General features: G+C 44.4%; 1 protein-coding gene across 1 annotated transcript in view; it reads left to right on the top strand.

The window, feature by feature from the left end:
* RYR3 (ryanodine receptor 3) overlaps positions 1-27,854 on the top strand; it is a 364,667-nt gene that overhangs the window by 285,715 nt on the left and 51,098 nt on the right. Inside the window, exons 65-73 of the mRNA XM_039247258.1 lie at positions 624-754; positions 7,144-7,464; positions 9,783-10,023; positions 17,372-17,459; positions 17,570-17,662; positions 21,915-21,929; positions 24,637-24,807; positions 25,549-25,608; positions 27,361-27,492. Coding sequence (XP_039103189.1) covers positions 624-754; positions 7,144-7,464; positions 9,783-10,023; positions 17,372-17,459; positions 17,570-17,662; positions 21,915-21,929; positions 24,637-24,807; positions 25,549-25,608; positions 27,361-27,492 — 1,252 coding nt within the window. The remainder of the gene's footprint in view (positions 1-623; positions 755-7,143; positions 7,465-9,782; positions 10,024-17,371; positions 17,460-17,569; positions 17,663-21,914; positions 21,930-24,636; positions 24,808-25,548; positions 25,609-27,360; positions 27,493-27,854) is intronic.

Below are 27,854 nucleotides of genomic sequence, written 5' to 3'. Positions count from 1 at the left end.
TGTTTGGGTGCTTGTTTCACAGAAAGACTTGAGACCCACAGCTTTCTACATCATGGACCCTCAAATATTTGTATAGAATATTTGTGAGAGGGAACAGGTGTTATAGATCTCTCCTTTAAATCAAGCAGTGTGCTTTAGGACCTGTCATTTCTGTTATAAGGCAAGTCTTTTCTTTTGTGTCTTATTGGTGCTTTTGGTCCATTATCTTCTGTTCCTACTGCTGGACACTGGCTCCATCCAAAGTACGGAATAGACACAGAGAACTTACACAGAAGAGTTCAAAACATTCTGAGAACAAAGAGAGGATCAAATTCCACTTGTATGCCAGCAAAACTTGCTCTCAGAAACACTGAGAAGAACAAAGCTACACAGTGTGTTGTTAAATTGCTTTGGCCAGTTAAGAACCAGGTTCCAGGTGATGAGACCATTTTACACCATTGATCAGTGTCAAGAGAAAGATGGGGGAGGGAAAAGCGCATGTAATCTTGCTGAGCCCATGACCCAAGGATGTCCAGTAATCTATGGGAAGACAGCCTCAGACATCTTAGGAAAGGAGCGTGGCCCACCATGCATGGGGCCCGCATATGGTGGTACCACTTCTAAATGGACTTCTTTGTTTCCAGGCAACGTCCTGCCCTTGGAGAATGTCTGGCCTCACTGGCAGCCGCCATTCCAGTGGCGTTCTTGGAGCCCACTCTTAACCGCTACAATCCACTCTCAGTCTTCAACACTAAAACCCCCAGAGAGAGGTCTAGTAAGTATCTTCCCTCAGAGGTCATCAACCCATATGTTGAGAGGAGGGCATCCAGGAAGGAAGGCACCCACGCAGGGAACAGCAGCCTTGTAGCACTTTTGGTTTACGTGGTCTGAGGGGAGGGGAGACACAGGGTCCATGTTGCATGCCTCCATCTTACTAGAAAAATGGGCACGGGCAAGTACTTATAAGAAAGTATGCTGGACTTTGGCTTCCTCTTCCATATAATGTGGTTGGTTTCTAAATCCCTTCTATCCTAATACCTTAGGCTCTCTAGTCTACCTTGGGTCTCAAGTCCCCTTCTCTACCTGGGGATATGACTGCTTTATTACAGTTCCTCTGCATATTGTCATCAGAAGAAGCATATGTGCACTAGTAACCTAATTATACTTTCCAAGTCCAGGGAAAGACTATGTTTCTAAGGATGATGATGACCACATGCTGTCTATCATTGTAGAAAAACACCAGAAGGGATTGAAATTGTACAAGAAAGAGAAGTTAATGAGAGTATTGACACACTAAGTTCTAGAACAACAGTAGGCAAACTATGGCTACGGGCCTAATCTGGCCCTGCTGCCTATTTTTGTTAATAGTGTTTTAATGGAACATGCTCACACCTACATAATGTTTGTGACTGCTTTAGCACCATGCAAGGGAGGAAAAATAATTTTCTCTCTACTCCTTAAAAAAAAAACTTCATGTTTTTTTTGAAAGAGACAGTGTGCGGGGGAGAGGCAGAGAGAGGGAGACACAGAATCTGAAGCAGGCTGAGCGCTGAACCGTCAGTGCAGAGCCTGATGTGGGACATGGGCCCACAAACCACGAGATCGTGACCTGAGCCCAAGTTGGATGCTCAACTTACTGAGCCACCAAGGCACCCCATTTTCTCTCTACTGTTAATTGTTCTTGGCTGAGACCCCCACCCATAAAACAGATAAACAGGAGAAAAGAAATATAATTATATACATATGAGGACTTATAGGAGCCCCACATAGATATGAGACTCCAAATGCAGCCAACTGACTGAGGCTTATAGACATACCATTCACAGCTGAGGAAAGGGATAGGGCTCTGGGGGTTCAAAAGGAGGAAAGCAATTCATGGAAAGGGATAAAGCAGAAACATTTGGTAAACTATGCCCTGCCCTGCAGATAGTCTCTCAGAGGAAAAGGTGATCTCTGGTAAATAGCCCACTTCCTGGTACACGCCCCGGTTCTAATGTAAATTTCCTCTATAAAATTTAGATTTCTCTTACACAAGGGTAACTTCTGCTCTGTTTTCAGAATTTCTCCTTTGTTTGTAGATTCTTTAAAAAAAAAATCATCCCAAAGTAATCCTTCTGCCAAAGACTTATTTTCAAGGGGCACATTCTGCTCCAGTTCAACTACAGGGGCAGGGTTGACTCATAGTGACAAAGACTGCCTGACTTGCAGATACTTCCTATCTGGCCCTTTACATAAAAAAGTCCCTACCCCCAGCCCCCGCATTCTAGAATACCCTGGAACTAGAATCCGAGGCAGGTTATACACCTGTCCCTGGGGAGATAGAAAGCAGAGTCCTCATATATGGATGGATTGTGATCCTACTAGAAGTCATTGGAATAGAACGGAGGAACTTCAAACAAGGGAGTTTGAATGAAACTTGGGCTCCAACTGGAAAAAACTATGCTAATTTGATGTAACATGAAGCAAAAATTACTACACCATGGTCCTAATCAATATTACGGAGGGTAAAAAACATAGTAAGCCATTTCAGACCAGAACCTATCCTATTAGGAACCAATATTTTCTTAAAATACTGATTTACAGTATCAGTAGCTGACTAGACCGTGTAGCAATTCTACTTAGTCATGCCCCCTTTTCAAACCTCTGTGATATTCCGAGGGAGAGAGTTTGGAGAGTAAACATTCCTGTTCTACTCCTTTGTCACCCTCTTCTCTCCATGTAAGAATGCAGAGTGCTAAGCTACAGCTGCTTTATTCCCACTTACTTCTTGTTACTTCAGATAACAGAAGCACATCGTCCCCAAAAATGATGACCAGGACAGTTTAGATAAGGTCACTTAATAAAGTTCTGGTCCTGAGCTAGAACACAGGGGAGAGGAGCGTTCCCAGAGATAGCCAAGAGAGAAACCTTGCCCAGATGCTTCAGCCTGCCTAAGTGTTATGTGAAATCTCTAACTGAATTTCCCAAACCCCTCAGCCTCACCTTACCCTTTTGCCCCTTTCTAAGACTAGCAAAAATAGATCTCTAACCTTGTTTTTCTCCACCCTCTCCTGATACCGAATGAGTCACATCTCACAGCTAAAATGGGAGCTGAACAACTAGGCAGGCTCTGGCAATGCTGAGAAATACAAAGGCTGTGACCTCTGTAGGCCCGTGCCACCCAAAGTGTACTTCCCCGGCTCCAAAGGGATGTGGGCCCCCTCATGACAGTACTAGGTGTTTATCTGTTTGTTCTGCCCCAACTGGAATTTAGGAAATTCTGTGTCTCTGTTTGACCGGGGTGTAGAGCCCTGCCTTGGGAAATAGGCCTACTCTGTTCTTTAGCTCAGAGACATACGGTAGAGGGTAAAATGAGAACTGGACAAAGATGGGGGAAACGCTGGATGGGCTTTGGGGAGGAAGGGAATGACTCCGTCCTGTTGTTCTTCTCAAGGGCGATTGGAAGCATGTTCATTCTTATTTTGTATACTTTACCTTTATTTAGTAAGACATATCCATAAATAAAAAATAAATATAAATCATTGCATACTCCACAGGGAGAAAAAGAGAGAAGGGTGTGATTAGAGATGACACAGTTTTTCATCCATCAGTGACACAGTTTGGGATGTGCCCAAGTCCCCTGAGTCCATGTTCTCCATCATTCAGTTAATCAGCAGAGGGAATGCTGACCATTGCCGCTCTTGAAAAGTAGTGCATACATGAATATATAGTCTGGGATAATCAGGTTTGCCTAGAGCCAGAGAATGACTGATGGCTTAATGGACTCTAAGAAGGTAGACTTCATTCGTTATACAAATGAGTCGCCCCATGGGACCAAGGTGGGGGAGAATGTATAGCATGACAAATTATGTGAGCCTTTGGTTTAGAAATATGATATGAGCTGATTTATCAAGGCTTCAGTCAATGGGACGTCTCTGTTAATTGACAGCTGGTGTTTTCCCAGCAGTTACTCCTATTAGTAAGTCTTCTGTCCTGTAAGACCCTGGAGCATTTTCTGTTTCATCCAGAAATTATTAAGATATGCCTAGAAAAGGTGAACACTAGTATCTTCCAGGTTCAAATTAGATAACACTTTGGTTATGAGTGGTAGTGGTCTCTTAATCACATGATCACACAAGATACTCTTCACCAGCCAATTTATTTCCACACCCATTTTGGAACGGCCGTCCACAGAGAGCAGCAGCCTACGCCCCGTGTAAGCTGTCTGTCTACACAAAGAGGTGGTACTCTCCGATGCCACCGCCTTATGGAAAGAGCTGCCTGGTGAAGGAAATCTGATTTGAGAACCTAACTCAGAATGCTTAGGAAAACGAAGATTGCTGAATGCTACCCCTAAAGTTTTAACTCGGGAGATGGGAACTAACAAGTTTCCAGGTGCTGCTGCCGCTGTCTGCGAGGGAACCCCACTTTGAGAACCACTCATCTAGAGATGAAAGGGCAGTATGTTCTAATCATAACTCCAACAGTTTTCTGTCTGATTCTTTTTTTTTTTTTTTTAAGTTTATATGTTTATTTTGAGAGAGACAGAGACAGTGTGGGTCAGGGAGTGGCAGAGAGAGAGGGAGACAGAGAATCCCAAGCAGGCTCCAGGCTCCAAACTGTCAACATAGAGCCCGATGCAGGGCTTGAACTCACAAACCATGAAATCATGACCTGAGCCGAAACTAAGAGTCAGTCGGACGCTTAGCTGACTGAGCCACCCAGGCGCCCCTTGTGTTTGATTCTAGTAGGACCCAGCTGAGGCTGTTTTTCAGCAGCATTCATTCTCTGGGTTTGTTATGTGGCATTTGAAGTATAAAACACCATCTGAATCACAAATGTTTTTTTCACTAGATACCAATTACACATAAATAACTTTTAAAGGTCATTATAATGATGCCAGTGCAGCACCTTCAAGCAACTCTTTTCTTAGGTAGGGGAAAAAAGTGTCCGTGGTGATGTATTGTCTGTGTGACATTTAAACACACACCTGAGCTGCCTTCATTATAATTTTACAGCCAACAGTTGTAAACTTCACTTGCATCCATGGCAGTTGGCATTGTTCTATATGCAGAGTTTCAAGATAAAAAGCTCGATTTCTCGGTCTCTAACTTCTTGTATAAGTAAAATTACTTTGTGAGGGTCCTCCATACCCCATGTTGATGTCGCTCCTCATGCCCGTTCCGATGCAAGGTACACAGGCTAGTCGTCTTCTCTGCACATGACTCACATTGGCAGTAAACCATGTCTGACTCTTAAAATTCCCTTCCCTTGTAAATCACAGGAGTTTCACATTCTGTGGCTTTCATGCTACTAATGCTTTTGAAGTGTCTGCATTTCTTTTTTAAATTTTTTAATACTTATTTACTTTGAGAAAGCAAACAGGCAAATGCAAGTAGGGGGGTCAGAGAGAGGGAGAGAGAGGATCCCAAGCAGGCTCTGCACTGTCAGCATGCAGCCCTACACGGGGCTGCATCCCAGGAACCATGGGATCATGACCTGAGTCGAAATCAAGAGTCAGAGGCTTAATCACTGAGCCCCCAGGGGTCCTGAATTGTCTGGATTTTAAAGGACATTGGTCCACTTATGACTTCCAAGGAAGAGAGATCACTAGTCACAGTGACAGCAGCAGAAAGTCCTTACTAGGCAGAGTGTTAGGACCTCACGGGGCCTGCTCCACAGCAGGGAGGCTCCTGAACAGCATTTGCTTTGCAAGCGTCCATGCCATCCAGTAGACTTGGTCTCAGCTACAGATTCATGGTCTCCAGCAATAGCCAGCACTGTCCCGTAACTCTGCTCCCGGAAGTACACTCAAAGGAGAAATCAAAATGGTTCCTTGCAACTGACCGGTATGTCTGAAGGCCACAGAATTTGTCTTTTGACAAATTTGACCTCTCTTCTTCTTTAACCCTTCAGTTCCTCTGTTCCTAAATGCTGGAAAAGGGAGATTTCTAGCCAGCAGTAACCCCGATGGCAAAGGGCCTGCAGGCATAATTCACAAAAGATAATATTTTACTTGAAGTCTTCTACTTTGTCCTTTGAAATTCATGAGAACTTTGCATTTTTCTCCAAGCATCAAAAGTAATTTCCTCAAGTCATCTAACGGAACTGGATGTTCCAGAAAAGTGCTCCACATTTTCCTGTGGCTTCTCAGACTCCCCTCCGCCCCTGTGGTGCCTGAGGCTCTGGCCGCAGTGTGAGGAGTTTGGCCTATGGGGAGAGTCTACACAGGACCTGGGTCCTGGGTTCAGGTGACACAGGCAGATGGGGGCAGGGGAGGAGACAGAGCTTTGCGCTTGCGCTTCTTCTAGAGTCCCTGTTAATCTTCTCACCTGTCAGGAACCTCAGGATGCTTCTGGTCTCTCTTCCTTGTCTGTCCTGTGGAACAGGATGGATACCCCCTGGCTGCTTCTGCGTGTGATTCTTGCATCTGACAGCCATCCTCGGTTTCACATTGATCTCCAGCTGTTGCCGCCTCATCCTGTCTGTCCACATTCAGTGAAGTGACCGCAGTCTTCAGTGTCAGGAATAGATGGGGCTTCCTCACTCTTCCTCACACAGAAGCCTTCAGAAACAAAAAGGTTTAAGTGAGTGGCAGGAAGTCTTGGCACAGGTCATCCATAACTTATGTTGTAAATGCATAAATTAATGCAAATACAATCCCCTCTCCCCCGCCAAATTTCAACCTTTATGGAAAATAATGTTGTTCCAGTCCAACTGAAGGAATATTTAATGAGAAGCGTTTCTTTTCCTTTTCTAACCAGTACAGAGATCCAAGTGACTGAACTACAGGTTTTCAACTAAACACAGATTAGCTGCTTTTTTTTCCTTCTAGTATCGCCTTTTGTGCTTTGCATGCAGCAGGGAAGAGAGGGAGAAGTCAAGAGACTGACTTTATCTCAGAGAAGTCCTAGGAAATGTCCCTCAACTATCTCTGTGATGCTCCTTTGGCATTAAATTAAAGTGTTCTATCCAGGAAGGTACTCCAGCCTCTGGAAGCTGCCATCTTTACACAAACACCTAGAGGAGAGAAATTTCCCCATATCCGTTGCTCACTCATCTGGAGCTCGCGGGTGGAAACTTAATGTCTAAAGACCAAAGGAAGGGTGGGAGAGACAGGGAAAGTTGCATTATTTGTACTTTTGAATTACTGTCCCTGTATTCTTCCTGTACCCTCTTGGTCAGTTCTGGGGATGCCAGACACAGTGGAAGAGATGTGTCCTGACATCCCTCAGCTGGAGGGCCTGATGAAGGAAATCAGCGACCTGGCCGAGTCAGGGGCCCGGTACACGGAGATGCCCCATGTCATCGAGGTGATCTTGCCCATGCTCTGCAACTACCTGTCCTACTGGTGGGAGCGGGGGCCAGAGCACCTCCCCCCCAGCACAGGGCCCTGGTGCACCAAGGTCACCTCTGAACACCTCAGTGTCATCCTGGGGAACATTCTGAAAATCATCAACAACAACCTGGGCATCGACGAGGCGTCCTGGATGAAGCGTATCGCAGGTACCATGCATGGCTCTTTTCCCTGCCACCCTTTGTCCCCGCCCAAGGCCAGGAAGCCTGTGTTCTCTTTGCATTTCTCAGTCCATCTTTAAACTAGTCTCCCTCCCCATCTTAGTTATTTAACAGTAAAAAGGTTTTCCCCTGGAGAGCGTCCTGGAGCAAATGCCTCTTGTCCACTCCTCACCTAAGCCAGGTCCCTCAAATCTCCAGGAAGCCCTTCTCGATACACTCTGCCTGACTCCCATGTTCATTGCTTTATTTGCTTTTGGTACTTAAGAATCCCGTTTGCTCTTACAGTAATAATTGTGTATATTTTCCTGGTAAAAGATCCTGTGTGTTTTTTACATGTAGAAAACTCACTCCCCTCTGAGCTGTACTCAGATTGCTAGCTTTTGTATTTCACGTTATGCTTTCTAAGACTTTCTCTAGTTTAGCTTCACGGCAGCATCACTTTGGGATTTTTGTTTATTATTTCTGTGTCCCTCTAGAAGTCCTTGCATGCAATAGGCTCTTAATGGATTTTGTTAGCTGATTTTCTGTTCCTAAAGCAACCTCAAAAAAAAAGGAAAGTTAAGTCCCACAGTCAGGAAACCATGAATATTTAGTGTCTTCTATGTCCACTCCGAGGAGACAGAAGCCAAGGGGAAGCCATTGCCTTTAACCAACCTATAGTGTAGACAGCTCCATAGTGGTGTTTTCACCTATGCTATCCCCTGGACCAGGAAACACAGTGACTAGGTCAAACGAGGCTATTAGCCCAACCCTAGCCAACCCTAGACTGGGCAAATGAGAAGGTATTCCTGAGAGACCAAGGAAGAAAAGTCCCTACCCACTTCCTGTCTCTAAAATGAACCAAGATCAGAATTATCAATATTAAGGGTGCCCATAGCTACTAGATGGTATAGGGCTCTGTGAACATAGGAGTAAATAAAGTTGAGGTTCCTTTCTGACCCATTAGCCCAAGATTGTTGCCAACCCTAAGGTTCTTTGGTGAGACTCTAATTTGTATTTCATGAAGGATTCAGGGACAGAAGGAAGTGGAAAGGACAGGCTCTCTCAGCTCTCTAGAGGTGCAGAGAGGAAAGATGTCACACCACAAGGGGCAATTGAACTTGACCTATAATTCCACCTCTTATATCCATATCTCAGGCCACTTAATTGCTGGTGCCCCCCAAAAAGGGCAATTTTAAGTTGTAACCCCAACTCACCTACACCTGGAATAGCCATTCTGATTACAGGTCCAAAGCAGAAGTAACTCTCCGGGTGGGGCAAGGCATAAACTGTGAAGGTTTTCATATCGCTGAGTTTCAGCTTCTTGGTTAATGCACCTCAGAAGAAAGTTGCCTTCGCCTCCTCTTTCTGCAATGGTCACTTTGGTGAATATAAAAAATAAGGCAGTAAGATTTCAAAGAAAAAGTGCCAGAATGTATGTTATTTCTGATTGAAATGCCCTAAGCTACAGAAACTTACAACTTTTGAAATATACAAAACATACACCATCCACATTGGCATGGTTCTTGACTTTTATTAATTGTATTTCACTTATTTTTTTATAATTACTCTGATTCTGATCTTTATGATGAATTGGACCAAGGGGATATTCCATTTTAAGAAATAGGGTAAGACACATGGGTTTTATCTTGCTCTTTGCAAGGCCCAGAATCACAGTCCCAAGTTCCACTGATTGCTGTGTTCTGTCTTTGACTTCTGGTGGCCACCCCAGCCTCTCTCTCAGTTCATCATACCCGATAATAGTTGATCTAGCTTCCTCAGGACACAGAGGACCCCCCAGGCAGTGAGGTGGCAGTTCTCAAGCATTGGGGACTGAGAACTATGGTTGGGTTAATATATTTTTAACAGCAGTTTTTTCTATAAAATAACCAGAAAGCATAGCATGGAGTATCTACTCTTGGCTCAGCACAGACAGAACTGGTTGGTTATTAGAGGGAAAAGGCTCCTTTCAAGGGATTGATAATCTCTCTAGTAAGCCCAAACCAGGATGAATGTGCTAAGACTATGATGAGAAGCTAAGAGGTGTGGCAAACAGCAGGCATGCCTGAGGAGGTCAGGGATGGCAGGGGCTCCCTGTGGCCTGGACAAGCAGAACAGGCATAGCGACCTTGTCCTGTGGCTTCATTCCCCAGCTGTGGCTTCCTGAGAGCTCTGTGCCTAGTGGACCATTAAGGAAGGGAACAAGGTGCAGGGATTGTCTTGAGTTGATGGATTGTCACAGCCTCCCCTTTCAGAACCACTCCTTTCCTTTTCTCAGTTGTTGTACTTTGTGAAATGAGGGGGAGGCTTTTTGTTTGCAAACACAGTGTACGCCCAGCCAATCATCAGCAAAGCCAGGCCCGACCTGCTGAAAAGCCACTTCATCCCGACTCTGGAGAAGCTGAAGAAAAAGGCCGTCAAGACTGTGCAGGAGGAGGAGCAGCTGAAGGCTGACACCAAAGGGGACACTCAGGAGGCGGAGCTCCTCATCCTGGATGAGTTTGCGGTCCTTTGCAGAGACCTCTATGCCTTCTACCCCATGCTAATCCGCTACGTGGACAACAACAGGTATGTGGGAGACCTGGGGCAGCCTGTCCATAGAGTGGAAAGGTGAGACAGGGAGGTCACAGCTTCTACCTTTTCTCACCCCCACCCCTCCAAAGGAAAATCCTGGATGTAGGACCTCTGGATAGTGCTTTCCTTGGCCAATGACTCTATGTGGTCAGTGACATGGCCACCCCTTCCATCCTGACATGCTACCATAGGTAAGAGGGAGTTGGTGAAATAGGGACAGAAGTAACCCACCCCTTCCACTCTGCTGTTCTGTCACGTATTCATTCAACAGATATTACTGTGTGTCAGGCACTGTTCTAGGCATTGAACAAAACAAAGATGTCTGGCTTAAGGGTTTTCATTTTGGTAGGAAAGTGGGGCACACAGACAGCAAACAGAATAAGTACTTATATACTTACTGGTATACTTTACTTGGATAAGTAAATTCTGCAAAGCAAGGTTAAGGAGAATTAGGAGTGCCGGGGTGGGGTGGAGTCACAGTTTTAAATAAAATGTTACTGGCGCACTTGGGTGGCTCAGTCAGTTAAGCATCCAACTCTTGATTTCAGCTCAGGTCATGATCTCACAGTTCCTGAGATCGAGACCCACATCAGACTGTGCTGACAGCGTGGAGCCTGCTTGGGATTCTCTCTCTCCCTCACTCTGTGCCCCACCCCCACTCACTGCTGTGTTCTCTCTCATTCCCTCACTCTCAAAATAAACAAACATTTTAAACAGATGATAGGTAGGTTGGTAGGTATGTAGAATGTTACTGAGAAAGCAATATTTGAGCAGAGAGATGAAGTGGGAAATCCTGCAGGTCTGAGAAGAGTTATATTCCCAGGAAGTGGGGACATGTGAAGTAAGCCCTGAGGAAGGAGTATGTTGAGGTGGAGGAGAGTGAGAAGTAGGACAGTGGGAGATGTCAGAAAAGTAATATGAGGCCAACAGTGTAGGCCCTTGGAGGCCACTGTGAAGACTCTGGCTTTTACTCTGAATGAGAAGGGAAGTTGATGGATACTTTGAGCTACTCTGTGATGTGATCTGATTCACTTTTTGAGCACTGTGGCAAGGCATAGAGACAAATAAGGGGTAAGGAAACCAGTTGGGAGGTTCACAGTGATCCAGCCAAGAGCTGATGTGGGACCTTTAGAGACAGAGCCAGCTGTTGGTTGCCAGATCCTGGGGGAAGGAGGGACCAGGAAGCAACTGCTTAATGGGATTGGGGTTTCCTTTTGGAGTCCTGAAAATGTTAAGAAACTAGATAATGATAGTGGCTTTCCAACCTTATGAATGTACTAAATGTCACTAATGGCAAATTTTATATCTATTTTACCACAGTAAAAAGAGGGGGGAGAAAGTTTGATCATTGGAGCCAGGGTTATAGCAACAAAGATTGACAGTAGATGGAAGGTTCTGGGTCTGGGTAGAGCCCTTAGGACTTCCAGATTGGGAATGAGAGAAGAGAGGAGGGTCAAAGATTATTCTTTGCAAATGCAAGGATGGAATGTGCAGCAGTTGAGTAGGGGAAGATTGTGGTTATGGACTTTTTTTAGGGGAATATCTGGAAATCCCTTTTGGTTATGTCAAACTTGGGTTGCCTATTCAATATAAAAATGAAAATGTTGAGCGGGCAGTTGAATATAAGAGTCCAGAGTTCAGGAGAGAGTTCTGGTGTAGACATAGGAATTTGGGAGTCAGTAGCATATTGGAGAACCATGAGACTGGACGAGAGAAAGGATTGAGGAGGAGAGAGAAGAGTTCCAAGGACTGAGCACTTGTGCTTTCCAACATCAAGAGGCCAGGCAGAAGAGGAGGAACCAGTGGCAAAGGCTAAGGATGAACAACCCATGAGACAGGAGGAAACCAACAGAATGTTGTGTCCTGGGTGCCAGTTTCACAGAGGGTTTCCAGGAGGGAAGAATGATGAGTGAAGGTCATTGGTGATCTTGACAAGAGAAGTTGCAATGGAGCAATGAGGTAAAGCCTCTTTGGAGTAAGTTGGAAGAAAATGGGGAAAAAAGACTTGGAGAGAGAAGTACAGACAGCTTGTTCAAAGAATTTTACTACAAAGAGGAACAGAAAAATAGGATGCTAACTAGAGGTAGAAGTAGGATCAAGAGAAGAGTTTTTAAGATGGGAGACTTGTTAGTTTGTTTCTTCACTACTGGGAACGATCTAGTAGAGAAGGGGAAATTTATCTTGTAAGAGTGCGAGAGATAATTTCTAAAGCAACATTCTCTGCACAGGCAAAGGATCAGCATTAGATGGTTTATCCACAGCAAGAAGCAGGGTGGCCGAGAGCATGGGTGCTGATGCTGGCAGACAGACAGACAGACACACGTTTCCTCTCGTTCTCTCTCTCTCTCTCTCTCTCTCTCTCTCTCTCTCTCTCAGTCCTCTTCTGATTGCTTCTATTTTCTCAGCAAAGTAGGAAGCGGGATCATCACCTGAGAATGAGGATGGGAGAAGGTGTTTGGAGGTTTGAGGAGTAAGGAGAAAGTGTGAGGCAATAGTCAGTGAGAGGGGGAGAGTAGGTGGGTCAGAACAGTGTCATGTGATTGCTGTGCAGCATTAAGGGCCCCACTTGAGATCTGTGGTCATGAATTTAAAGTGAGACTTCTCACCAGGTTGCCTTTTTCTCCAGCCAATTCACTCCAGGGCCAGGCCCAGAGTAGGAAGTGTTGAATTTAACCAAGGTTGGGGTTTTGCAAAGTGAGTATGACAGAGAAACAGGTTAGGGAGTTGAGGGTGTGTGTAAGAGGCCAGTTGTAATGACTGACCATGGAATTTAAGCTGGTTGTTGAGGAAGGCAAGGATGTGGTGGGGGCTAATGTCTCTGAACAAGCAGAAGAACAAAGGATTATGGATTCTAGTGGGGAGCAAGGACCAAATGGTCTTTTTTATTATACTGCACCTTCTTCAAATATAAAGTCCTAGCATGTAAATTTGAAAGGGTTTATTTTTTTTATGTTTATTCATTTTTGAGAGTGAGAGAGAACACAGGCAGCGGAGGGGCAGAGAGAGAGGAAGACACAGAATCCAAAGCAAGCTCCAGGCTCTGACCTGTCAGCACAGCACCTGACGCGGGGCTCAAACCCACAAACTATGAGACCATGACCTGAGCTGAAGTCGGACGCTTATCTGACTGAACCACCCAGGCACCCCTGAAAGGGTTTAATTTAAAATACTCTGTTGTAGATATTGAAAGGACATAGGAATATTTGAGAGAGCATTGCTAACTTTTGGGTTGTAAGCCATTCTTTTATGGGCAGGTAATAGGTCTGGATATGCCCATTTAGCATTTATTTTATAAGGCAAATTGTGCTTATTATTTAAAATAATTGATTATTTATATTTAGCCTTTCAAAACAAATGCCTTACATATACTATATACATAATATAATCCCATAACTGTCTGTGTGAATTCTTATTCTTGCAAAAGAAACCCTGCTTTGAGGATCATCATTTTCGTCATTTCCAATAGTATAATTACATGAGCAGTTAGAGAGGGAATTTGTCAGAGTTTGAGGCAAAGACAAAAAATGAAAGCAGAGTAAGGTTGCTCCTGGAATAGCTCTTTAATTGCATTTGTCACTGTTGACAATTAGGACTCAAGATAGAGTGTGTTCTCCTTACACTGTGTTTGACAGTTGCTAAAAATGGCAATGTCAGAGAGTCTTTGAGATCATCATTAATTCATTCATCCCCACTTTTCAGCCTGTTTTTCACTGAGCACCAGTCATTATGGCCACCAGAGCCTAGCTTAGAAATATTTCCTTCTTAGGTGTATGCCTTTACCTTCTTTGGGTTCTTTCTTCACCAATAGAATTACTGGCTTGGAATTATGGGATTGTGGAGTTGGCAGGAGAAATAGGGGTCACCTCATCTTACCTGTAACTGGATGAATAAATACCCCCTTTATTTTCTGTTCTAGTCTCTCTCGTGGCACCTCTTTAAATATTGAAGAGAGCCATCTTGTCCTGTCCCCCTCCCTGTTCTTCCTCATCATATTAAGCCTTTGTACTTCCTTCAGCCCAGTCATGTTTCAAGTTTCTCTGCCATTTGGAACACTGTTCTGAACAGAAGCTTCCATCGGTCAGTGTTCAATCCAAAGCTTACACAGAATGAGCAAGAATTCTGGGTGCAGTGTGGTCAGAGCTGGGCAAATCAGCTGTTATCTCCTCGTGCAGGACATATGTCAGCACAGGTTAAACAGATCTCTTCCAGAGGCAGTGGCTTCTTGGCCTCCTTTCTGGCAACCAGGAACACTAAGAATACAGAAATGAACAACTTTAAACAGTGTGATTTGGAGTGAAACCCCATCTTGCAGACTCCCGAAGAGTATCTGAGTAAATGCTGTGCGGTGACTGCCTCGGGCTGTGTCCTCTGCAGGAGGCTTAGAAACAAGGTTGAGATAAGCTCTTAGCTCTAACTCAGACAACTTGACCATGAACATGGGAGCATGGCTCTGCTTTCTTTCAAAGCTTGATAACTGGCTTTACTTTCTTTGAAAATCTGAAAACTTGTCAATTTGAAAGTGAAAATTTAACTCTCTTTGCTCTTGCAGTCATCCAAGATTTTATTCTGCTCTTCTTGTTTTCTGTTAACAGGGTCAGTAATTTCATCCATTTGGGTTGCTTCAGTCATCATCCCCCGCAGATCATTACCTCTAAAACCAATCTTCTTTGCCACCTACAGCCTTGCATTTTTCCAACTGCCTTTTGGCACCCCGCAGTGTGGATGATTAAAAAAAAAAAAAAGAAAGAAAAGACCCAGATATCAGTATAGTACCTCCAAAAGGATCAAGTGTCTGGATATGGAAAGAGACCTGGATTCTGGGAGACTGGGAGCAGGCAGTCTGCTCATATAGAGGCAGAAAGGATAAGGGAAAATAGGAGACGTGAGGTCAGGATCTTCTATTCACCTGTGAGGACCATCTTCATCTGATATGAGAGAGGTAGAGAGTTGGTGTGCCTGGGGAAACAGGTGATGAGGTATTCTTCATTCACACCTACCACTCTGAACCTGAAGGAGGGACCTCACTAAAAATAAAGAGTGAAGATTTCCCTCCTAGAAGAAGAGTATTAAAACAAAATTCATTCACTTGAAACTGCATTCCTATATAAAGGCAAAGAGATCAGCATCCTTTTCTGTCTCCTGTGAGGAAACGTTGACCTTGCCGGTTTTCAGAGCCCCTGCTGCTCATATGCCCTGTGGCTGTACTTTTCCTTGGCAGGATAGGATGTGACCCCTCACCTCTTCCCACTCAGGGCATAGGGCACAGTTACAAAGCTCTTTTCAAGGAATGAACAGCTGGCAGCTCTGACAAAATTTGGCACTTGATCCTGAAAAAGCACTGCTGAAAATTTAGTATGAATGAAATCAAAAAGCATTAAAAATCTCAAGCCTCAAGTTTGGGTTGCATTTGATTCCTAATAATGGATACCTGATTACAGTGGGTTAGAGAAATTAGAAGTTAAGTCTCCACACATAAAAGAAGTCCAAAGATACCCAATCCAGGGCCAGTACAATTGCTCCTCATTAGAGAGCCTAACTCCTCTGTCTTTCCATCCTTAACATTGGCTTCCATCTTAGAAGTTACTTTATGTTGCCATGTGCCAATGAGAGTTCAAGCCATCATATTTTCATTCCAGATAGGAAGTATGAAAGCAATAGGGGGAAGGCAAAGGGAATCCTCAGCTATCTGCCGCAGTTTTAGAGAACTTTTCCAGAAGGTCCATCCAACAATTACCACTTCCGTGTCTTTGATCAGAACTTAGTTACATAGCTATCCCTCAAAGGAGGCTGGGTAATGTGGTCTTCAGCAGGGCACAGTCCCACCTTGCATAAAATGGGCTTTTGTTCCTAAGGAAGAAGAGGAGAATGAGTATTGGGTAGGCAACCTGTAGTGTCTGCCATGTACAGGAAAGACTAGTTGACGTAGCACACAAGAACAATTAGATAAGAATGTCTATGAGGCTGAAACTCAGGGCAATAAGGAATTGAGATGACAGAGGTGTCCAAAGACAGTCCTGGCCTCATGCGTCTTCACCTTTCTTCTTTCGCCTGGTGCTCTCCATGAATGGGCAGAAGGTACAGGCTGCCCAGGGCAAGTCAGCGTGATGTCCCAAGGCTTAGGGAACTGGCTTTTGATAGCTGTTACTCTGCATGCACTAAGGGACATTGGATTTATCAGACCGTTCGTGAGAACCAGTTTTCTTTAACCTAAGAAAGATGGTAGGGGCCCCTGGGTGGCTCAGTCAGTTGGGCACCCAACTTCAGCTCAGGTCATGATCTCACGGCTTGTGAGTTTGAGCCCCACATCTGGTTCTGTGCTGACAGCTCAGAGCCTGGAAACTGCTCCAAGTTCTGTGTCTCCCTCTCTCTCTGACCCTTCCCCGCCCACACACTCTCTCTCTCTGTCTCTCAAAATTGAATAAATGTTAAAAAAAAAAAAAAAAAAAAAGACGGTAGACCATTTCACTTCTGTGTTACTCTGCACCGATATTTGAAAATGGAAATATCCAGCCCTTTCAAAATATAATTTAATTCAAATATGTAAGGTACTTAGGGATATGCCAACTTTTAAGAAATGACTGAGTTCTACTGTAATTTTGCCTTCTTGCTACCACTGTGAAATTCTTTACCTGGTCTCATTTTTAATTTTAAAAAGAAGAAGAAAGAAAAAGAAAAGAGTATATATAAATTTCATATATACATTACACATTACATGTTCTATATTTTATATATATATATAGGGAATTTCTAAACCATTTCAGATGATATAAAAAATGTTTGATCTCTGCCTATAAACTTAAAGTAACAGTGGAGAATATATTGCCTTACAAATTTCATTCATAAAATTGGCTTTGAGAAAAAAGCTGTGAGGCCTTAACTGATTTCAGAGTGCTCCATATTTCAGAGGCTTGACAGGGACAAGTGCCAGTGACAAGGTTAGATGTCATAGTGACCAAGTCTAGTCTTGCTAGCCTCATGGATTAACGGAGGCCTGGTCCAAAACAGTGTGTAACCTTAATCACCTCATCTGTTTAAAAAAGAAAATAAAAACTACCTTTGCCAAAAAGGAAGTGTTGTTCTCTGACATCTGTTTGCTAAAATAATCCTTGAATCCTTTGGTAAGATGGAAATGATTATTGTAAGTCCTTCAGCAATATCTACAGTTACATGCCTACAAGCATGTAAGGAGTGTGCTGATATTTAGTCTCTCTGAAGATTGCCTCCAGGTGGGAATGTAGTTTTATCTGGATAAGCGTATGCACCCAAAGTTGATAGAATTTTTAGTGTGACTCTTTTACTCATTACTGAATTTCATATGCATATGGATTTCTTTTCACTTCAGATCAAACTGGCTCAAAAGTCCCGATGCTGATTCTGACCAGCTCTTCCGCATGGTGGCAGAGGTCTTCATCCTGTGGTGCAAATCTCACGTAAGGAACATGTGGGCCCTGGATTTAGAGATGGCTATGAAAGGTACAGATGTCAGAAAACATTCTTGTAACATTGGCTTTTTTATTCCCCCCCCCCCACTCCCACTTAGAACTTCAAGAGGGAAGAGCAAAATTTTGTGATTCAGAATGAAATTAATAATTTGGCATTTTTAACTGGAGACAGCAAAAGCAAGATGTCAAAAGTAAGTCCATAGAAATCCATTCCAAAGCCTCTTTGATCTTGACCTAAGCTATGTATCTTGGACGTATGAAGGGATTAGTTTCCGTCAAACCACAAAAACCAACAGTCTCTACTGTTGTTTCTTTGAGAATGAGCCAGAAGTCACTGCTCTCAAATAAGCATGATCATCACATTTTATGAACAAATAGTTGCTTCTGTGTCAGAAAGTTTAAGTTTCAAGGCTTGTCTAAGGCATTCGAGAGGTCTCCAACACCAAAGTTGCTGTTAGTTGTTTGAAAATAGAACTACTTCCTGTGTGGTGAAGCTGCCAAACTGCACATGCCCAGAGCCACCGTTTGATGTGCTATGAGGAAATCACCTTGCTTTGAAGATTTCCTTAGCACTTGTTTCCACAGTAAGCTTGTTTTCCTCCTCTCTGGAGCTTCCAGTGGCTGTTCGATTTCAGTTGTGCTGACCTCTTAATGCCTTCTGTTTATCTTCCATGTGGGTTGCATTCAGAAACCCAAACATTTGTCCATTCCCTGCAGGAAATGTTTAAAAGAGGGCATACCGGGTATCTGAGAAAAAGAGTAGATTCTAGGGAGGGATGTAGCAGGAATACAGGAGTGGGGCCTGGCCTCCCAGCTTCTCTTGAGTCAGCTCTGCAAAGGCAGGCTTTGCTATTTTGTTTGTAAAGCATTCTCAGACACGCTCCTTCAGGTGTAAATCCATACATGCAATGTGATGTTTTGTTACAAGCTGTTATGGCTTACTGTTGACTCTGTTCCCTAGAGAAGTGTGCCTCAATGAGGGCTGACTGTATATGTCAAGTATGAGTGACATGTAATACCTGAGAATGCGTCTCTCTCATTGCTGGTACAGTGCTGCCTTTGAGGAACCTGCAGGTGGAGTGTGCATGGGGACCCCTCAGAAGTAAAAATCAGTTCTGGAAAGATGACAGTCTTGGGTTTATAGCAAAGCCTTTGGAGCATCTTTGCAAATAACCATTTGGGATGAAGACCTGTGTATGTGAGGCTGCAGACAAGGGGCCGGTATAAAAACCAAAAATGAAAACGAGCGCCTAAAACTGCAACACATGTGCCCAGCTCTGGTCAGCTGCAGTCTCTCTGAACTTTCCAACCCTTCTATCTTTAAGCTGCATTGACACTCACACTTCTTCCAGCATCCAAAAATTGACCCTTAGACTTTAGAATCTGGTATACACTGCTTAATAAAGTTTGACAAACAAAACTGTGCGTATATGAGGTAGAGAAATCAGAATTATATATTCATATTCAAGAGGAATCTTTGCTGCAAAGGAACCTTACATAAGGTGGATCCTTTTGTGCTTTAGATGATTTTTATTTGCTTTCCAAACTTCATTTTACTTTCAACTTGTGACAAATGTATCTGCTGCTCATGTGAGATACACAAAGATAGGATTTTTCAGACTCCTGATCCTTGGACATTTATCTTAAATTCTCCTCTAAAGAGTCTTCTGACAGCCATCTTTGGCTCTGCTTTGGCTCCATCCACCTACAGAAAGTCAATATACCCCAGAGAGATTTATGGTACCTTCACCTTGGGGTAGACCCACGGGCTCAGGCTGAACCAGCTGGCATCCATTGTTATTGTCAGAGGATGGCAGCAAAGCAATGGAAATGACTCTGGTATAAGGATTTGGATCCCAGGTGAGCAGAAATGGCAAAGACCTTTCAATGCTCCAGTGATGAGTGGTTACTTAGGGTCCTTAGGTTTACACTTGGGAAGAGATGAGGTGACAGAGGATGACATTGCAAAACTAACCTACTAATAAACTAACCAGAAATTCTGATCCTTCATATTGCCGAATAAGGAAAAGGGCATGTTTGTCTTGTCAGAGGATTGGTCATATTCAGAATCTGTGCATCTTTGGTGAGGTTCATTTAGAGGAGCGAACACTTTCATTTCATTGCCCTTGACCTTGGATGTCAGTTTTTCCTGAGCTACGTGGAAAAGGGTCCACTTTACAGTGTGATGAATGTGAGGATGGACCCCAGGTGCTACATAACATTTACCATGCTCCTCAGGGTAACAAATATTCCTATTGATCCTGTTGCCTCAGTTGAGACACAAAGTGTAGTAGTAAGTAGGACTAGAGACAGAAAGGAAGCTCAGTCCCACCCTTGGCCCAGCTGTTGACTAAAGGTATGGCCTTGCATCATGCATGTCACTCTTCTGGACCCCAGTTTAGCAGTCTGTGGAATGGGCTTGAGCTTACTACCTGACTCCTCCCAGCTCTACCATGATGCTATGTTTAAAAGTCAGTTTTAAACTGCATCTCTAGGGTAGAGATAAATGCAGCACATTCATTCAGATGGAGAGATACCATGCCTCCAATAAACTACAACTCATAGGCATTTCTGGTATTGTTTGGGTGCAGAACTACCTAACTGAGAGAATGGGGAGGAAGTATTCTTACTTTCAGTTCAATCTCCATCGCCTTTTTCTCCCTGAAAGTAGACATTCTCTCTGCTACCTAATCTGAATGGTCACCTGTGCTGGCTTTTCTCTCCACTCTTAACTGAATGCTGGTGTTGTATAAATGAACTTGACCTTGGTGCACATGGCGGTTGTTTGCAAAGATCTGTGTACTCGAATGCTGCATGCCTACATGCACTTCACATGCCATTGCAAATAGAAGGGAGGCAGAAACAAAATATACGGTGGGCCACACTATGTATAATTGATTAATTGAAGATTGGTTCAAAGACATGTTCTTTTGCTGGCAGCGAAAGCAGGTTGGAGAGCTCATTGTATATTTTCTTTATATAACACCAGTTTGCAAATATGTGTTAAGCTAAATGTAACTAAGCTGAGCAAGTGGTCTTTTGTTTTGTTTTGTTTTTAAACTTATTTTGTTTTCTGGAAAAATGGCAGCAGCTTCCTCAGAGGGGAATGGTAAGTTAGAACATGTTTAGCCCAAGAAATGCCGGTCTCTTGACCAAGATTATGAGTAAAAACAAAAAAAAGGTTGGAAGGCAGGAGATATGAGAGCGCCTCATTGTTTAAAGCCTCTCCACCCCATGAGTGTGCTTTTGGCATATTGAAAATGACAAGGGAGAGTTTAGAGGCTATCTTTGACTTTTCCAAGGGTATTCAGGCTTACGTGTGTGAGTTTGCATCTTACTCCAATCTCTCCTCCTTCCCTCCACCGCCCGCCTTTTTCACTTTGCCTCCATTCCCTTGCTCTTGTGCAGCTCCCGTGTTCTCCCCTCCTCCCTACTGTTCCCCCTTTCCATCTCTCTCCAGCTCTCTGTCTCCCCTGGGTGGGGTGGCCTTCCCGCCCCCTTACTCTTTTCTCCCCTTCCCTCCCCCATCATCCTCCCCTCCTCTCATTACCTTCCCTCCTTTATTTCTCTCTCTCTCTTGCTTTCTCATTCTCAGACTGGCTTGTGGAAATTTACCTTTCCTCCTAATATCTAATCTTGGGTTGACTTGTCTTTACTTACCTTACCCTTTTAGTGGGGATAAGAACTTCACATTGTGCAGGCTAGCGTGTTTTTATTTTATCTTTCTAAGCATTTTCTTTTTTTTTAATGTTTGTTTATTTTTGAGAGAGAGCAGGCATATGTGCAAGCAGGAAAGGGGCAGAGACAGAGGGAGAGAGAGAACCCCAAGCAGGCTCTGACCTGAGCCAAAATCAAGAGTCGGACGCTTAACTGACTGAGCTACCCAGGCGCCCCTAGAGTACTTCTATTTATAGCAAACCTCCTTTTCGTGGAAATGCACACATTGCCCCTTAGCTCAGTTCTTCCTTCTCTTTTCCCCACCGCAGATCTGCTGGAGGTGACAATGTGGTGGGTGGAAGGACGAAAGAAAACTGGGTCTTTGGTTACATGACAGATTGTCTACAGCCCACCCAGGTGAAAGGAGGGAGGTGGGAGGGGAAAGGTTCTAGATCTACAGGGCTCATGTGGGCAGCCAGACCTGAAGCCCACCTGGGTCTGAGTGGCACACACTCAGGGAGACTAACCTTCGAGATGAACTTGACTTGGGAGTATTTTGCTTGGTTTGGGTGTAAGTCATCTTGACCAAATTAACCTCCATCCTAACCTCCCGCTCACTCTTCATGCCATGCTCAACTGGCTTCCAGAACTGTTGAGTTTCTGTTGTGTTGGCTGACAAATGGGGGCTAAGAAGCTATAACTAACATGTGCTACCTTATGCCTTGGACCCCAGCTTTTACTGACTGACTCTTCTCCTTGTTTCTTTTCTTTTGTCTTCCCACACAGGCCATGCAAGTAAAGGTACAGGTCAAATGCATGACGTGTCTTTTCTGTCCTAGTATTAGAGGTGCCAGGCTCTGGCCACCCTCTGCACTGTGATCACCATGGGGGTGGTACAGAATGGATCTTCCCACCTGGAGGTCCCCCAGGCCTGCTCCAGGGAAGACACCTGCCCGTCAAAGAGTGAATGTAGGCCTACCCACCCTTGGAATGGGGAAGCCGGGGAAGCCAGCCAAGCCTCACCCTAACCGAGGTCTCCTTGCTATCTCTGCTCCCTTCCCCAGCTGCCCACTCCGCAGCCAGCACACTGACAGAGATAGGGATGCCGACAGGGTGTGAGAGCCCAGAAGGCTCACTCCTCTGCTGTGCCTTGCACGGTCAGAGTCCTCTGTGGAATCAGTGGCCCCAGTTTCTTTCACACTGTATCCCTCTGCCCCTTGTGCAAGGCTCCCATGATCCAAAGAGTTTTCTAAACTTCAAGATTGGAAATCAGATAACCATGTGTTTTTGCACAAATGGTGCATATGGTAGAATAAACCCTGGGACAACTTTCCAGTGACCCATACAGATTAGAACTTGGAAATACTTCTCTCTGTTCATTAATGTATGTCTTCTGCCATTGTCACAAACTCCCTGCCCTAAGCTCTGTGACAGAGAAAGGGAGATGTGCAAGAACTGGGTCACCAGCTCTTGGTTAGAGAAGGGAAATGGAGCCATGGCCAGGTAGACTTGGGTCTGGATGTTGACTCAGATGCTTACCTGTTGTGTGACCTTGGAAAAACCCCTTACTTCCCCGAGCATCATGTTCTCACTTATATAAAAGACTTGTTTGTGTATCAGAGTTATTGGAAGGATTAGAAATGCTTTATTTAAGTAGTGAGCACACTGGAGTCACATTACACATGCAGCATTTGTAATAAGAAAAACATGAGATTGGCCAAATAAAATAGAGCATGCAAGAAATTATTTGAATCACGTATCAGATCCACATAGTTAACATTTTGCATATTTACTTGATTGCATCTGCATGTTACTATTTGCCTTTTACATCTGTATGTACAGGACACCTTATAGTTTATATATACAAAACAGGTTCTCTCCTTTATGGATGATTTTCAAGGGTGATGTAGACTGTACAGGAGTTTTGCCTTAGGCACAACTGTTAGAATTCTATGCCTGATGGTAGAACATGTGAGGGACCTAACAAGCATTCAGCAAATGATAGAAATCTTTTCGGTCTTTGTGTGAATCAGCTTACACTTTCCACCATGTTCTGGAATACAAGAAGCTTCCTTCTGTGAGGCTCATTTCTTCCCCACTGCTCATATTTCTCACCGCCCCCTCTCACTCCCATCCCAGGCCTGACCTGCTGTTTTGGAGCACCTGGCACAAGGTGCCCTGCACCCCGTAGAATTGTCTGGCAGTGTCTGGCCAGCCTAGGCTTGGCTTGGCCAGGAGCTTCTCTGTGGTTGCTGTCCTGTAACCACCTGAAGGTACAGCCGCCACAAGCTGCTTGAAGGAACTCACATCCATTTTAAGAGTGCCCATTAATAATTATGAACTTCTTTAACACTCTAAAAGTAATTAAAGAGCTTAGTCCCAAGGCAGTATTAATTCTCAGCCTCCTCTTCTCTCAGAAAACCAGCACCTCCTAAGATGAATTCTGCTCCAGCTCCAGGTCCCAGGTCTCACATGCTAGTTCCGGGAGTGGCGCCTGGCCTCCCACTGCTCCCAGAGCCCTGTGTCTGTAGTCTTCGAAAACCACAGCACTGCCCCCTCATTTCTGCACACATTTCATGGGCGCCTCATAAAGCCAAGCTTCGTTGAGTGCCATTTGTCTTTCCCTCCCCAGTCCCTGCTTCTGGCTCTCCAGCACCCCCACACTTCCACTTAAGCATCCACCCAGCTGAGGCAAAGTCTCGCAAGTGAGGTACCAGGTGGCCAGTGTGCTCTTTCGGAGGCCGACCTCACAAAAATCTAGTCACTGCAGGGCTTGTATCCTTGAGCCTACCCATAGGGCCATGTGTCAGCCACACTGAGGGTTCTCAGTTGGGAGCCTCAGTGCAGAGCCTTGAACTCTGAAACCTATTGCTCCAGTGGGTGAACTGGGTAGATTCTCCCTGTGAGGGATGAGGCGATTTAAGCAAAGAAGGCTGGACTTTCACAGACTGGGGGAGTTCTGTTTTCTTCGGTGTTTCTCCAAACTCTCTGGCCAGATCCCAAAGCAGCCCTACTTTGGGACGGTGAGAATTTGCACTGCCTCGGGGTAGAGGTTGAGTAGGATATGGTGCTCCAAAACACTAGCTTCAGCCCTGGCGACAGGGAAGTTCAGCGTAGATCGTCTTCCACGTGTTTATGGATCCCCTCAGCATCAGGAGTCTCCATTCTTTTCTGGAGTCATTTTATCAGTTATCAAATCATTCTTTTGGAAAGACACCAGTTTATTTGTTCATTTGGGCCCAGAAACAAGTGAGCCAAGACTGTGCGTGTCCGTGGTGTGTGTCGCTTACGTGGTTCTGTGAGCATGCGCACAAGGAAGAGGACACAGGACCAGTGCTGGTCCTTTATGACCACCTGGGCGTCTTTCACACACTCTTTTTACTGTGCTTTGACATGTAGTGAGGCCCCCTGTACTGTCAGGGCCACAAAGAGGCAGGCTGCCTCCAAGGGAAGGCCGTTCCCTTCAGAATCACTGAGCCCCTCTGTTTATTTCAACCTCATCTCCTAGTCTGGAGGACAGGACCAGGAACGGAAGAAGACCAAGCGGAGAGGAGACTTGTACTCCATCCAGACCTCTCTCATCGTGGCTGCGCTCAAGAAAATGCTGCCCATTGGTTTGAATATGTGCACGCCAGGCGATCAGGAGCTAATCTCCCTTGCAAAATCACGATACAGCTATGTAAGTCCCTCATGAGCTCTGGCTGAGTGTGGAATACTGGTGGCGGTAGCTGCTCAGTACCCAAAGGGTTAGTCCGCCTTCCTCGGGGGGCAGATGAACAGAAACCAAGGTGCACACAGGCACTCTCATCTTTAAAACTGGTTTGGGGACACCTGGGTGGCTCAGTGGGTTGAGCATCTGACTTTTGATTTTGGCTCAGGTCATGATCTGAGGGCTGTGGTATTGAGCCCCATCTCAGGCTCTGTGCTGAGCATGGAGCTTGCTTAAGATTTCTCTCTCTCCCTCTGCCCCTCCCCTCTGCTTGCTTTCTCTCTCTAAAAATAAAAAAATAAATAAATTGAAAAAAAAAACTGGTTTGAGAGCACATGCCTTTAGGAAAAGTCTGTAATTTTTCTTCTTTTGTTCTTATAATAAAGATTGCAGCCAGGCGCCTAGGTGACTCAGTCAGTTAAGCATCCTACTGTTGGTTTCTGCCTCAGGTCATGAGCTCAGGGCTTGTGAGTTTGAGTTCCGCATTGGGCTCCACGATGATGATGCAGAGCCTGCTTGGGATTCTCTGTCCCTTTCTCTCTGCTTCCCCTGCTCACTCTCTCTTATCTCTCTCTCTCAAAATCAATAAATAAACTTAAAAAAAAAAAAGATCTCCGCAAAACTACCCATTTGCTGCCCATACGTCCCTGCACCCTACTTTACATTTCCATAGGGACTTCTAGGAATAAAACTGAATGTCTCTTTCCACAGAGGGATACCGACGAAGAGGTGAAGGAACATCTACGGAATAACTTGCACCTGCAGGAAAAGGTGATGCAGCAGGAAGGCAGAACTCATTCAGGCTCCCCGCTGGCTGTAGGGTGCCGTCCCCACATTTAGTTTACTCATGTTCTCTCTAAAGTGTTCTTTTAAAAAAATCTCTGGGGGCGCCTGGGTGACTTAGTTGGTTAAGCGTCCGACTTTCGCTTAGGTCATGATCTCGTGGTTTGTGGGTTCGAGCCCCGCGTCGGGCTCTGTGCTGACTGCCAGCTCAGAGCCTGGAGCCTGTTTCAGAGTCTGTGACTCTCTCTCTCTCTCTCTCTCTCTCTCTCTCTCTCTCTCTCTGACCCTCCCCTGCTCACGCTCTCTCTCTCTCTCTCTCTCTCTCCTATAAACAAATAAAAAAAATCTCTGAGTACTGATGTTTAAGTGGTAGGACTATCCCTCTGCCTTTAGTTTTGGTTTTTGTAGCTGTGGGGCAGGGAAGTGGGGGTGGGGGGGAGGGGGGATTGCCCTTCATCTTTCTTTCCTTTGCTATTGTAAAGAGGCATTTAATGATCATGCCTTCCCACCTGCCACGTGTGAACATCCAGCCATAGCAGGGGGGGTCATATCAGGTCTCAAAATTTACTGACTCTGAGGCTTCTTGAACAGTGAAATGGACTGTGGGGGAAGGGTAGAGTTTTAGCACAGCCTGATCTAGAGAATTGGAAACAAAGTAACTGTGTCTGAGTTGGTATAAACCAAAACAAAAACAAAAAAACTGCAGCAACAACAAAACTTTTATTTTAAAGGCTATTTGAGATTTTTTTTCTGGCCTATGAATCTGACCAACTCTTTCCTCAGACAGAAGATTAGGCTGACACAAATAGCCACTTCTTTCCATCCCTAACATATGGGGATACAGGGGAAACACTACAAAAAAAGACAGTAAAAAGAAATCCCAAGTGCCAGGATAAAGAAGACATTCTCAGTCACAGAAATTGGGAAAACTAATAGAGCTTTCTGAACCAGAAATGTATCTTTGAGGCTGGGGTTTTTAATAACCTTAAACGAGGAGTATGAGACCTTACCCATGCTGTGCACAAATGCAGAGCAAGAAACTTCTGTAAAATTAGCCTTAAACCTTACCTATAAATCACCTATTAGAGACAGCCATAAAACCACTTGGAGACTCTCCACCTCTTAGAATATGGGCTGACATGCCAAAAAATAAAACCCCACCTGAAGACAAGTTCATGTTTAAACAAACAAAAAAAAGCATGGAAGGAAATTTACCACCATTAGAGAATCAGTAGATGCAACCAAGGGAAGAATTCAAGCTTAAGGAACTGCAGAAAGATATTTAACAATAAGTGTGGTTGAAATATTTAAAGAGCTAAAGATAGCTATGGTGTCCATAAAGCAACACTTGGACTTTCATCTTTTTTTTTTTTTTTTAAGGAGAGTAGATATGGGATTGAAAAAAGCCACATTGTGATTATAAAAATTAAAAGTATTCATTAAAATTAAAAACCTAATTTATAGGTCAAAAACAGGCTAGTCACAGCTGAGAAGAAAATTCATGAAATGGAAGACTGATTTCAGGAAATTGGAATGCAGTACAGAGGAAATAGGATAAGAGTTAAGAGACACAGGCTAGAATATGAAGTTTCTGTATAGCATCTACAATGTTCCCATGAAGATGGTGGAGAAAATGAGAAAGAAGCAGTAATAGAAGTGTCTCAGTTACACTGAAACCATGAGCACAGGCTTTTTCAGTGCACGGCATACTGCTCATCTCGTGTGTGCTTCAATTTGCAGTCAGATGACCCAGCAGTAAAGTGGCAGCTGAACCTCTACAAAGATGTCTTGAAGAGTGAAGAACCTTCTAATCCAGAAAAGACTGTAGAGCGCGTACAGAGAATTTCTGCAGCCGTCTTCCACCTGGAGCAGGTAAGGCACATCTGCCCTGAGGACTGAGGAAGCAAGATTACCTGGGGAATGGAAAGCTGTCCCCCACACTCAGCTCTTAGTTAAGAGTGTTCTCATAAGACCCAAACCCAGGAACAATGATCATCCTGCCTCACCCCCAGATGGCATCTTGGTGCCTGGTGGTAGCCGACTTCTCAGTGCTTTTCCCTCCAAGGTGTTTTTTTGTTTGTTTGTTTGGCTTGGTTTTCGGCTTTTTTTTTTTTTTTTTTTTTACAAACTTTTCCTTTTAGAGCAAATGACCCCTTCAAGTCCCCCTACCCATTTGTAAGTCTTCTGTTAGGCAATAAATATACAAAAGCAGATAGGATAAGGCAGAAAACCTA

The sequence above is a fragment of the Hyaena hyaena genome, unplaced genomic scaffold (genome assembly GCF_003009895.1).
Source record: "Hyaena hyaena isolate Hyena2069 unplaced genomic scaffold, ASM300989v1 scaffold_292, whole genome shotgun sequence".
In the NCBI taxonomy this organism is placed as follows: domain Eukaryota; kingdom Metazoa; phylum Chordata; class Mammalia; order Carnivora; family Hyaenidae; genus Hyaena; species Hyaena hyaena.
The sequence above is the reverse complement of the archived record's forward strand: the minus strand, read 5'-3'. Positions and strand labels throughout refer to the sequence as shown.